We start from the raw sequence: 13,092 nt of genomic DNA on the forward strand, positions 1-13,092 counted from the left end.
AGCCCAGGGATAAAAATGTTTACGATTCTTAGAATGTTAGAATGTTTTTGTGATGCTTAAGGTAGAGGCTGGTGAACTCTAATGCTGCTTGGAGCAAAATCCCCACCCAGCCTTAGCTGAGCTCTGGGTTATGTGTAAAGTACTCAAGTAGCACGTTAGTCCTTATCTAGGGATCATTCAGACCCAAGTCGCACATTTGAGAAATAGTGTGAAGCTGTGTGTCTCGATGGCAGTGTGGTGACTAGCGAACCTTCTATGGTTTGTGTGGGCAGCGCCGGGCGGGCTGTGGTCAGGCTCGAGGCTGGCTTGTGCTGGAGGGTCTGAACACTCATTTAATAGAAGGTCCGGAATCTGAAAGGACAGGACCTGCCTCACTGTGGACAGACGGGTCTCATCCTTACCTCAGCGACCTGCTGCTCCAGGAACAGCGACAGGACCACGTGTTAGAGTTTGGAAACCTTGGCGTCAGTAATTGAAGCCCAGGTCCACATAGCTGTCACTTGTCACTGCTGGCTGCTTAGCAGGTGCTCTGCCTTGTGCCAGGGCAGGATCCTGTGTGTCCCGGCTCTTTGATGCACACGGCCGGAAACTCAGGTCAGAATATGCCTTGTGTACCTCCATCCGGTAAGAGGGGGTGTCTCCTAGACGCAGAGGTGCCAGTGGAGATCCTAGGCTCGTTGGTGCGCTTGCTGGAAGGACCGCCACGAGCCACGCGGCCTGGATCAGAGTCCCCGGCACCAGGCACGCTCATCCGGACCTTGTCATTCAGTGTGTGTGTGTCTCCCGCAAGGAACTCCTTTACACCTCCAGTCTCCTAAGCCGTAAGGTGACACGGCCAGACTCGTCACTTTCCCTAACAGCTAACAGTTCTAAGGATTTGATTCTATTAGCCCATGTAACAATCTAGTATATAATATGGTGAAGAAGAGCCATTTGTTTATGTTCTTTTTTCATCTAAAGTGAATAGGGTGCTTTGGTTCAAAGAACGAAAGCACTAACCAGAAATTGGGAGACTTGAGTTCCCTCTGGTCACATTTTCAGTCTAGCATGTTCATTCTTTCTTCCTTTATTTTTTTCCTATGAAAATTGGCATAAATTCTGACACAAGGCATCGTGCAAATACATTTTTTTAAGGATGACTATTTTATATCAGTGGTTAGCATACCTTTCCTGCAGAGGGTCTGTGCCCCACGGCTGCTCAGCTTTGCTGTTGTGCAAACACAGCGACAGATAATGGGGAGATGATTGAGCATGGCCGTGTGCCAATAAAACTTTATTTATTAAAAAAAAAGTCAGATTTGGCCTGTGAATCGTGTCCTAGTTTACCGACCCCTGTTTTATATCCTGCTTTGGATGCCTCAGGGGCTACCTAGATCCAGGTGACTGTTTTCTTCTGGATTCCTTTACACAAAGATCATCCCCCGTGACATCTGTGACAGTTCCGTGTACCTTCTCTCCTGTAGAGGGGCCATCTGGAGCCTGTACTCCGTCCCGAGGATAGCCGAGCCCGTGTGGCTGGCCATGGTGTCCAGCACGTTGGAGAAGACGCAGCTGTGCCAGCGCTTCCTCAAGGAATTTACGCTCCTCATAGAGCAGATCAACAAGAACCAGTAAGCGGCGGTGCTCTGGAGCCCTGAATGCCAGCTCCGAGGCTGGCGTGCGCGCTGTAGGCGACAGGCCTCTTCCCGCATCGATCCACGCCGTGGTGTGTTCTCCCGTCTCTCCCAGGTTTTTTGCCGCCTTGCTGACCGCGGTCCTAACCTACCACCTGGCCTGGGTCCCCACAGTCATGCCTGTGGACCACCCTCCCATCAGAGCCTTCGCCGAGAAACGCACCTCTCAGCTGGTCAACACGCTGGCCAAGACACACCCGTACAACCCCCTCTGGGCACAGCTAGGTCAGTACCGGTCAGAGAGCATGTGGGACCGAAGAGGGAAAATGGGAGCCGCTTCAGTTGCTATTCGCCGTCCAGCCCGGCGATTCCCAGCTGTCACTGGGCTGCAGGGAACAGGGGACTGGCCCACAGATTCTACCTGTAAAGTGGCCCCCGTCCTCTCCTCCCCCCGCCAGAGCCTCGTTCTGCTCTTTCAAGCCATGTCGGTCCCCTGCTGCCCCTCCAGTGGGGCTCCTTAACTCCGGCACTGTTGACATTTGGGCCAGAAAATTCTCGGTCGGGCAGGGGGAAGAGGACCGTCCCATGCCTGGCCCGGTGTTTAGCAGCATCACTGGCCTCTGTTCACCCGCTGCCGGTGGAAACCCCTCCTCCAAAGTTGTGATGATGAAAAATGTCTCCAGACGATGCTGAATGTCCCCAGCGGGACAGGAGAGCCCCTGGCTGAGGACCACTGCCCTAGAGGGTGGACCGATGGGAAGAAAGCCAGTAACACACTCTAGGATTTTGCCACCTTTTAAGTTTGAGCTGAGGTCAGAGCCCTTGTCTCTCTCTCCGTTGCCCCCTTAGCTGCTTCCTCAAGCTCTGTGCTCAGGCCCGGCGCGGGGACCTGGCGTGCCGCGCGGCTGCTCGTGGAGCGTGCGCTCGCGGGCCCAGGGCTCGGGGATGAGAGAGGCGCGCTCCAGGGCCCGTCGCGTGGCCAAGTCCGCAGTGACCCGTCGGGCCTGCACATCCGCTCTGTCCCAGGCCCTGTCCCTCTGCTGGACCCCGGGCCCGGCTGACACGCAGCTCAGCCTTGGGGAGCCCGCTGCCCGGTGGAGGAGAAGGGCCGTGTTCAGAACGCCCCGATCACTCCTTTGCTGGGGTGGGCAGAATCCCGCGAGGGACCACGGTGCAGTGCAGAGGGCGAGGACATGCGCAGACGGCTGGACCGGATCCCAGCCCCCTGGGCAATTGCCCTAACCCTCTGTGCCTCCGTTTCTCCACCTGTGAGATGGGTGGTCATGGCTGCCGTGGGAGTTCCACTGCTTGTGTGTGAAGCCCCCAGTGACCGACACTGCTGCTGCAGATGTTGACACGGGGGAGGCACCAGGAGGGGGGGGCGTGGGAGGAGGGCGCCTTCAAGGAAGACACACTTGAGGAATCGGTAGAAGGGCCGCATTTTCCAGAAAACGGCAGACCGGGGAAAAGCACGGCAATCTCAGGAAACAGTGTGTTGTAACAGTAGTGAAAGCTGCCGCTGTGAGCCAAGCACTGTTCTGGGTGCTTTCTGCACGTATCAAGTAATCAGACTCTCATTCTAACCCTGGTACTGCGTCCTCATTGTATCACAGATAATAAAGCTGTCTTCCCCTGTGCCTGGGGTCATGAGAAGTGGGAGGTAATGTGGTTTAAAAAAGGCCACAGACCCCAACATTTATCATCTCAGCCATTTCTAAGTGTGCAGTTCAGAGCGTTAGGTCTGTTCACATCATCGTGCAAGCTCTTCTTCATTTTGTAAATTACACCCGTGCAAAACAAATGCATCCACTCTAAAATTAGTAGCTTCATCAGTCCTGGACTCAAAAAGTTGCCTTCAAGGTCAAGGTCCAGTAAGTCTGTTATCTTAGTGTCGCGTTGTTCTGTGGAGGTCGGCTCTGAAGTAGCAGCACTGTTTCCATACACAGCTCTCCACTTCATACAGGTTAAACTGTTGTCAACTGTATTTTAGTGGCCTTCTTTGTTTTTACTTTTTCCCATTTATGACTTAGTTATTATAATGCACAACACCAAAAGTTAAATGCATTGCTAAAAACTGTCATTCTGAGTGGACTTTCCAAAGTGGTTTTTTTGCCAGATTTGGGGTATGTAAATCTCATCTTCTTTATTAACACTGGGGCTGATTTAACAAGAGTGTCTTATGAATTCCTGATGTGGCCGTGATACGCCGCAGCCATGGGCAGATGTGATCTCGGGAAGTAACAGTAACACGCTCTTAGTCAAGAAAGTTTACTCAAACAGAAGTGCTTGTGCTGACATCAGACTACAGTTCTGAGTTGTTTTTCTGAAATCTTGCATGGTTTCTTAGTCAGTCGCAAAAGCCTCAGAGATAAAAGTTCTACTAAGCCTTCACCTAGCTCTTTTTAAAAAAAAAAAAAATATATATATATATATATAGATAGATTGATTGATTTTCGGCTGTGTTGGGTCTTCGTTTCTCTGCGAGGGCTTTCTCTAGTTGCGGCAAGCGGGGGCCACTCTTCATCGCGGTGTGCGGGCCTCTCACTGTCGCGGCCTCTCTTGTTGCGGAGCACAGGCTCCAGACGTGCAGGCTCAGTAATCGTGGCTCACGGGCCTAGTTGCTCCGCGGCATGTGGGATCTTCCCAGACCAGGGCTCGAACCCGTATCCCCTGCACTGGCGGGCAGATTCTCCACCACTGCGCCACCAGGGAAGCCCCACCTAGTCCTTTTATAGAGAGGATTGTGTGATATCACTTCTATCCTGCCCTTTACCTGTTCTCAGGAGGCTTACCCTGGAAACCCTCTCTAGAGGGGGCACCTCTGATGCGTGCTGCCCCTTCTCCCTCAGTCTTAAACCTGAACAGTGTGATTAGTCTTACCTTACAAATGCCTGTCCTCCTCCCACCAGATGGAGTCCAGCTTCCTGAGTTCTTATTTATAGCTGCCAACCATGCGCCTCCTCTCCTTTATCTTGGATCTTTTCACGTTTTGATTTATTCCAACATTCTGATTATTCCTGCAATGCTTTCTGACTTAGGGTTGCTTATACAGATATGTAAATGAGATAAATCCATGTAAAACACTCAGCACTGTGCTTGCACGGTCAGTAAGTGTTGGCTTTTTGTTGTAATTGTCAATAACATTATTATCAAAATATGGAAGGTGTGGCTTACCAAGTGTAATAGTCAGGTTTTATTACATGCAATAATTTTAATAGGCACTGGACAGACACTTGTGAGGAGGAGCCTGCACTGCTGGTTCGTTGACAGGTTTGCCTTTCTTCTTCCACCTTTAAGGCAAATGTTTGTGCTGCATTAGCCGGCTTTTAATCAATGTGTCAGGATATAAGTTATGGGACATTTTTCTCCAGTAGAATTTTCATGTGAAGTAATAGAAAAAAAACGAGATTCATTACTCATGAGCAAGTGATTTTCTTCTTGTTAAACAAATTGATTCTTCTTGGTGCCTGTGTGTATTGAGCGGACCATTTCATTAAGCGTTTTGAATTGATTCACTTGCACCTTCTGTTCAGAGATCACGGAATTTCACCCCAGGGCCTATTGTCCTGGGATTCTTCAAAAAGATCTCATCATTCTAGTTTCCAAGATAAATTATTTGGTTTGGTCACATATTCAGGGCTCTGGCTTTAGCCTTACCTTGGGGAGATGGGGTCAGCCAGCCCACTGAGCTGCCTGGAAAGGCCCAGCAAGCACCTCGAGGGACTGTGTACACAGCACTGCACCCTCTGTGCACTGGCACCGCACTGTCCCCAGCATACACCCACGCTGCACCCAGTATACACCAGCACTACACCCTCTCTGCACTGCACCCTCTGTGCACTGGCACTGCACTGCCCCCAGCATACACCTACACTGCCCCCAGTACACACCAGCACTGCACCCTCTGCACTGCACCCTCTGCACTAGCATTGCACTGCCCCCAGTATACACCCAGGCTGCACCAAGTATACACCTACACTGCCCCCAGTACACACCAGCACTGCACCGTCGGTGCACTGCACCCGATACACACGCACCGCACCTGAGCACCCAGAACAGGGCTGATCCTGGCAGGTCTTCCAGGCCGACTTTCTGTCACAGAGGAAAACTGAAAGATGGTCCTTCTAGGAATTACCTTTGTGCCTCAGTCAAGCGTGTGGAGAAGCGATGCTGGCCTGGGAATAAGTCCTCTGTATGTCTCCTGTTCGGGCTGACGTACCCTTGACGCGCTGCCCAAGACGACTTGTCTTTCTGTTCGCTTTGCCTCTAGGCGACCTTTACGGGGCCATCGGCTCTCCGGTGCGGCTGACCCGCACGGTGGTGCTGGGGAAGCAGAAGGATGTGGTGCAGCGCATACTGTATGTGCTGACCTACTTCCTGCGGTGCTCGGAGCTGCAGGAGAGCCAGCTGGCGTGCGGCGCGAACTGCGGCCCAGACGGGCAGGCGCTGGCCGGGGGCAGCGTCACCACGGCCCTGGAGAGGGGCGAGGTGGAGGAGTCCGAGTACGTGGTGGTCACGGTGAGCAGCGAGCCCGCCCTCCTGCCGCCCGGCCTGCCCGACGCTGACACCGGAGACCTCTGCCCCCAACTCGCTGGACGAGGAGGCCGGGGGCCGGAGCAGAGCCCCGCGGCTCGCAGCGTCCGGAGACCTCGGGGCGCATCGTGCGGGGACCAGGAGAGCAAGAAGGAGGCGGCCCGTGGCGGCCCCGCGAGACCCCCCAGCGGCGCAGGTGCGTGCGTGGGGCCGGCCGGCGGGGAGGAGTCGGGAGGGGAGGTGCCCACGAAGCTGCCCGACCGCTCGGCGGCCCGGCCGTGTCCTGAGGGGCGTCCCTGGGGCCGGCCACCCTGGGAGAAGGTCACCTTCCACATCGGGAGCTCCGTGTCTCCGGACTCGGACTTCGAAAGTCGCACCAAAGCGGTGGAGGAGCGGCTGCGGGCCTGCAGGTGTGCGGAGCCAGCGCGCCGACCCCCGGCCGGGCCCGACGCGGCCCGGGAGGCCCGGGACTGGCGGGCTCCGAGGTGCTCCCGGGCCCCCGAGGCATCGGCGGGGGCCCGCGGCGTCAGGAGCGGCGCCGCCAGGGAAGCTGCAGAGACGCCCGGCGCACCTGCCGACGCCACGCGCGCGCTACGGAAGCCGTGGGGTCGGGGCGGGGAGGACGCGGACGCGCCTGCGCAGAGCGTGCGAGAGGACGCCGGCTTCAGGCGGGAAGGAGGCCTCCCCAGGAACGAGAGCTCGGACAGCGCCCTCGGCGACAGTGACGACGAGGCGTGTGCGCCGGCCTCGCCGGCCCTGGGTCCCGGCAGTGACGGTGACAGTGAGCGAGACCGGCCCGAAGGCTCGCCGGAGGTGGAGCTGCCGCTGCCCAGGTAAGGCCGGCGGGGCGCGGCGGGCCGGGCCGGGGAGATGCGGCCCGCCCAGCCGGACCCACCGGCACCGCTGCTGTGGGCTGCTACGGGCCAGGGTTATTCTCTCCACGCCTTAGCGTCCCCAGAGCGGCCTGCCCTTCCTCAGCCCAGCTCTGAGCCGGGAGCTGGCGGTGGCTTTGCAGCTCTGGGGGCACCGGGGGCTCCGAGGGGCGCGGTGGCGGTGGCGAGCAGGGGTGTCATCTTCCGTCGTCCCCGCGGCAGATCTGTGGCCGCGGACACCCAGCCTGGGAGGTGGTGGGTCCCTCCTGCCTGCCGGTCAGAGCAGCTTGATGCGGTCAGGAAAAGCCCCTCTTCCTGAGGCTCCGTCAGTGGATGTTTGGTCCGTAAAGCAGCAACTAGAGGTTCCTTCTGTGCTTCCGCTTCCCTGGCTGCACTCTGAGCAGGTGTGCTGAGCTCCTCGAGCCAGACTTCGCCAGGATCCCCTCACCACGCTCACAGACTTTCCCTTTCTTCTCTCGACACGGTGGCTGGAGGGTGCTCTGTGTGAGGTACAGGCACAGACTCGCAGCCAGCCGCCAGAATACTCAGTTGTTCCTGCTTTTCCCCCTTAGGAAAACTCCTTTTTCCCTTCAGCTCCCTTCCTTTTCCTGCACCAGTGACCCACTTCCTGGAGGATTTGTGACACGAACCACCCCCAATCTGTTTTTCTCACCCGTGTCACTGGCGCTTTGTTCCAGCTGCAGTGCAGGAAGGGAGCGCACGTTCGCTGTGGGTTCTGATGGCCGGTATTATCTTAGGTCTCAGAGCATCAGCAACCCGAACGTGAGAAACTTCGGCCGCTCCCTCCTGGCGGGTTACTGCCCCACGTACATGCCAGACCTGGTGCTTCACGGGACCGGCAGCGATGAGAGGCTGAAGCGCTGCCTGGCCGCCGACCTGGTCCACACAGTCCAGGTGAGTGACGCCGGCTGGTCGCCTCGGGCTGCCGACCGGGGCGGGGGGCGGCCCGGGGTGTGTTTGGCAACGGGTGCGATCGAGGGATTGTCGCCGGAGGTGCAGGCAGGCTTGCAGGACGCAGCGAGGCTGGTGAGCCACCCGGGCGCGTTAGCAGCAGCTGGGGGCTGTGAGCTCACCGGGAGGCAGCAGTGGGGGAGGAAGGGGGGCTGCCTGGCTGCAGGAGCACGGCAGGGGCGGGGACCTCACCTCTCCCCTCCGGCCTCTGAGCTCTCACGGTACCCCCCGTTGGCTGAGCCCGGCCAGAAGCCACAGAGCAAGGTCGTGGCTGATGCAGACGCGGTCCCAGGGCCCACAGAGGTCACCTCCCGAGCCACCCGAGCAAAGGGTGGATCTGGGGGCGGGTGGGTGGAGCAGACAGAACAATCAGCACAGATGGTGACAATTGTGTGCCTTCACGGGGAGGACCAAAAAGCTGTCACATATGGTTTGCCTTTTAGCCGCTCCTTGCAAGGTCCTAAAAGTAATTTATTTTAACTGATTTGTCATTAAGTTTGCTTTGATGGCTGCATGAGAATGACTGTATAGAGATTAACAAGTGTTCCTGCAAGATTGCCTTGTGGCTGCTGCTAAGCGCTTCTCCGCTCTCTGCAGCGTGACAGGAACTGAGCAGTGATGGAAATGGTGTCGATCTGACAGGCCTGTTTTTAATTGAGCTGCTCTTGGACAGATGTGCAAAAATAGCTGTTTTGCATTGGAAACATACTGTATCTTGGGCAATAGGGAAAGTCCTCATCGCATTAGGAAAATTGGAACTTGGCTCGCCACCTTCCTCCTCGCCCAACAAATCCTTTCGGAGAGGTGGACAGAAGGCAGTGCATGCTGCCTTTGACCTTGAGCTTCTCCTCTGAAGACCAAACGTCCATCAGGCACAGGCCAAGAAGGCTGGAGGTGTTGGTGTGAAATGGGAAGAAAAGCCCGGTGGTGAAGCAGATGCGCTCACCCCCCTGAACGGGGAGGAGGGGAGATGGGGAGAGGGCGGCCTGAGGCTGGGGGCCCGCCCGGTGTGGGCGTTGGTACCACGGTCCTGACCCGCCCTGCTTTGTGCTTGGCCACCACCCTCCCCAGGCCGGCCCCGGAAGGAAGCAGTGCCATTAATATTCTGTCTTCATAGTCGTCACCTCAGAGGCCCGCACGTCGGTGACCGCGGAGAAGGGGGGTGCCCTCCTTGGACGACGCTCTTTCGGGGTCTGCTGAACCACGCGTGGAGGCTCAGTGGTTCTAGAGCCACGCGTATGTTCAGTGCCCACCCCACTGTGGACACGCATCTATCGACTGATAGTCCATCTTGCCCTTATGATCTGCAAAACCATACACGACGCTTTTCAGATCTTCCATAGGCTGACAAGTTCAGAGGTTTGTGTGTTAGGTTTTCATGGTGACCATCTAGCTCTGTAATTCTTACATTTAAGAAAACAAAATCACGTTTCCTGTGTTTGTGCTCTTAAAGACTTGTCCTCTCTCATTCTCTCTTCCTTGCAAAAGTAGTGTTTTCACGCTGCAGCTGTTCTCACCTCTGTAGACTATGCAGTCAGCCTGAGAGATGGAAAGTTGCTGACCATAAAAACCTGTATCGTGTCAGATTGTGGGAACACGCCCCGTGCAGCCGGCCTGGGTGTTAAGAGGAAACTGTGCAGGGACATAAACTGTGTTCAGAAGTGTACTGCATTCAGGATGTGTCCGGTTAGCATTAGCGGAGTTCTCATGTCACTTTGGCACCTTCATCTTAATGGATTTGGCTTTTGAAGTAAGCGTTCCATTGAAACTGCTTCTCAGACTGGGGCCCTGCTGTGTGGCAGAGTTTAAATAAAAATTGCCATTGACGAATATTTGTGGAAAAGTAAATTAGGAGGTTTGTGGGGGGTGCGTTATATTGAATTCACTGCCCCTAAAGCCTAGTAATTATTTAACTTTTTGAGTGTGTTATCAGAGGAAGATGCAAAGGCCCAAGAACAAGTACATGAGCAGAGTTAGGGCTGAAATAACAGCTTGCTGAGGAAGACGGGCTCGCGATACATTGCTTTACCGTAATTTGCTTTCGGAAACCTGTTTTTCGGACGTTAATCATTTCTAGTGTTCATGCCAGACTGCATCCAGCTTTGAGATTCATAACTGTTTTTAGAGAAGGATTTTTAGTAACTGTTTAAAAGCAATTGATTTACATTATTGATCTGTTCTCTGGGCCTGTGCACGATTGGATTGTAAAATCTGTCTTAAGTAAATGCGTACTTTTGCCACCTTGGTGGACCAGCTTGTGGAGATTCTTCTCTCGCTGAGGCATTGCATCTGGAGCTTCCAATACTAAGAATTTCTTTTTGTGCATTTCCTTATTCTAGTCTCTTACGAAAGAAAGATGTTATCAATTTTATTTCACTCATTTTGATTTTTATTACTGGCTTCCACGTGGTAAGATTCTGATGGTCTTTAAATATTTAAACACGTGTTCTTGTTTAATCCACATACTACCTCTGTTCCGTCACTGGAACTGTTTCTTTGCCTTCTAACATATAGATTATACAGCTGCCTTCAATTAGGCTGAAGTCATATCTAGTTTCATTCTTTTCCTGCCGCATCTGAACGCAAATTCTTTCTTTTCTTTTCCTTTTGGCTTTAAATGGTGGGAGAGCCACCTTCACGCTGCACCTGTGACTCTCAAGCAGCTTTTTGTCTCTTCTTCTTTTCTCATGTGTCTTGTGCGCCTGTGGGTACTGCTGACGGGGGCCGGGGGCCGGGGCAGGTATTAAGTTACGGGGCCGTGGAGGTGGTGGCGGAGGCCGACTTGACACTGATGCTTTGCTGTTACCACTTGTTCGCTGGTCGTCAGGTAAATCCGTTGGCTTTGCTAAGCCTCAGAAAAATGTATTTAGAGGAACAGACAAAACGTAACCCAGCAGTTAAGAGTTTGGCTTCTAAAGGCAGACAAACCTGAGACTGACCCGTGGTTCACCCCTCGTGGCTTCGTGGCCTGGCGCAGGATTCTTTAATCGTCTAAGCATCAGTTTCGTTTTCTAGAAAATGACGGCAGCTAGAGGTCTGCTTGAAGACCGTGAGACGATGCACACGCAGTGTTGAGCAGAGCGTCCGGCACATTACTGAACGCGCGGCAGACGCTAGCTGTTACGATGACACCCGTGCACGTGCTTCGTGAATGACTTTCCCAAGATGCTCCTGCTGGGGGTGGCGGAACAGAAGGGGGACCCGTTCATTCAGCGCTCAGGGCGGCTGCTTTCCCTCCGCTGGTGGCTTCACGAGGAGCGGCCTAGGGTCGGACCATCGAGACCAAAATTAACATCACATATTAGTGTTTCTTTTTTTTTTTTTTTTTTTTTTTTGTGGTATGCGGGCCTCTCACTGCCGTGGCCTCTCCCGTTGCGGAGCACAGGCTCCGGACGCGCAGGCTCAGCAGCCACGGCTCACGGGCTTAATTGCTCCGCGGCATGTGGGATCTTCCCGGACCAGGGCACGAACCCGTGACCCCTGCATCGGCAGGCGGACTCCCAACCACTGCGCCACCAGGGAAGCCCTAGTGTTTCTTTTAACAAAAACTGTGTTCCAGGGCTTCGGGCATCTTCAGAATACTCTCTGAAACGAAGTACCAGTTGGATATGGCAGCCTCTTTCGTTTCATTTTAAGAGCAGCAGCAGACTGACTGCAGAAACAGGCAGAAGTCAGCAGCGCAGCGGAGCAGCTTTGCCGACGGCTCGGCTGGGCCCGTGCCGGGAGCACCTGATCGCCCACGCAGCGCAGTCGGCCAGGGAGCCGACGCGAGGACGGCGAGTGACGGCGGCCGAAGGGCATCCCTTTAGCGGCGCGGGCAGCGCTGGGGGGCCCGGAGGCAGCAGCGGCCTTAGGTCCGTAGTGCTACGGAGCAGGCGCCCGTGCCGGGCAGACCTGCCGGCGAGACAGAGCACGTCCCGGTGCGGGGGGTGTGCGCAGCAGGGCGCGGGCCTTCAGCACCGTCTGCCCTTGGGGGCTGTACGTGTGGATGCACTTGTTTCAGCGTGCACCCTGGGTTACGACGTTAAAACGCGTTTCTTACCGCAGATGGGGGTTTTAAACATACCTGAAGAAACTCCCAGTCTCTGGGTATCGCCGACCCCTGTCTGAGATCTCGGTGACCCCTCCGCTCCTGAGCTGCCCTCCGCCTTCCAGCCTTGCACACGGCCACGGAGGGATCCTTCTCAAACGTGGATTCTGTGCGTCTCTCTTGTGCTCTCGCAGGGGCCTGTTTCTTTAGAGAGTGAAATCTAGGCTCCTTGGCTGGAACTGCCCCCGTGTGTGTTCAGATGCACACGCCCACACGCGGCCTCTGTCGGCCCGCCCCCTCTCTCGCCTCCTTGCCGCGCGCGTGCTCTCTCCGCCCCAGGCCCTTTGCACGCCGTGCTTGGCTATGCCTCCAGCGTCTTTCTTCCACCAGGCCTGCGGGCGTCTCTCCGTCCTGCGCCGGGCCCGGTGCCCGGGGACGCTGCACGGTCCCCCTGTGCTGGCGGAGGAGCGTGTGTTCCTGCAGATGAAGCTGTGCCCCTGGGTGTGACCCTCCTTCTAAAGTAGAGAGATGTGGCAGAGAGTCTGCCTTTAAGACATAAAGGGGAAGAGTTCTCTGTTTGGACACGCCGCCTGGGGCCCTTTGTGTTCTTTTTTCTTTACCTAAAGGAGAATCAAATGCTTATTACACGTCTCAAAGGCCTCATTTCTCTTGCATCTTGTAAATATCAGGCGCATGGCTAATTTTATGTTTTCCCCAGTTTTTCTCATTACATGCAAACTATTTGGACGTCTGTGCCATTCTCTGCAGAAAAATGTGTACCAGCCTTCTTACGTTGTATTTTGGCGTCATGCACGTCCTCCCATAACTTTGTTCTGATGACCCTTTTTGACCTTGAGCACCTCTCCTCGACTTTAAACTCTTTCCTTCCTCAGCATGTGTCCGTCCTGACATTTAAGGCATCCCCGAGGCTGCGCCCTGTGTCCACAAGTCCGCAGGCACAGACACACAGAAGGTCAGTTGTTTCCTCTGGACCCTGCCCCCCAGCCGGACCCTCCCCGCCGCCTCAGGTCCTGACGCCCTCACGATACCTGTAGACTTCCCCAAACCCTCA

The 13,092-nt window shown here is 55.2% G+C and overlaps 1 protein-coding gene across 13 annotated transcripts in view; it reads left to right on the top strand.

Moving 5' to 3' along the window:
- Window positions 1-13,092, top strand: part of FNIP2 (folliculin interacting protein 2) — a 218,059-nt gene that overhangs the window by 90,390 nt on the left and 114,577 nt on the right. For 11 of the 13 annotated variants that reach the window (XM_067035451.1, XM_059066811.2, XM_067035449.1 and 8 more), the window contains 4 exons: window positions 1,464-1,610; window positions 1,729-1,898; window positions 5,884-6,979; window positions 7,777-7,933. In XM_067035451.1, the coding sequence (XP_066891552.1) occupies window positions 1,464-1,610; window positions 1,729-1,898; window positions 5,884-6,979; window positions 7,777-7,933 (1,570 nt within the window). Of the gene's footprint in view, window positions 1-1,463; window positions 1,611-1,728; window positions 1,899-5,883; window positions 6,980-7,776; window positions 7,934-11,005; window positions 11,259-11,549; window positions 12,296-13,092 lie in introns of those variants that run through there. The other 2 variants (XM_067035454.1, XM_067035452.1) reach the window with 2 other exon arrangements.

The sequence above is a fragment of the Kogia breviceps genome, chromosome 6 (genome assembly GCF_026419965.1).
Source record: "Kogia breviceps isolate mKogBre1 chromosome 6, mKogBre1 haplotype 1, whole genome shotgun sequence".
Classification (NCBI taxonomy): Eukaryota; Metazoa; Chordata; class Mammalia; order Artiodactyla; family Physeteridae; genus Kogia; species Kogia breviceps.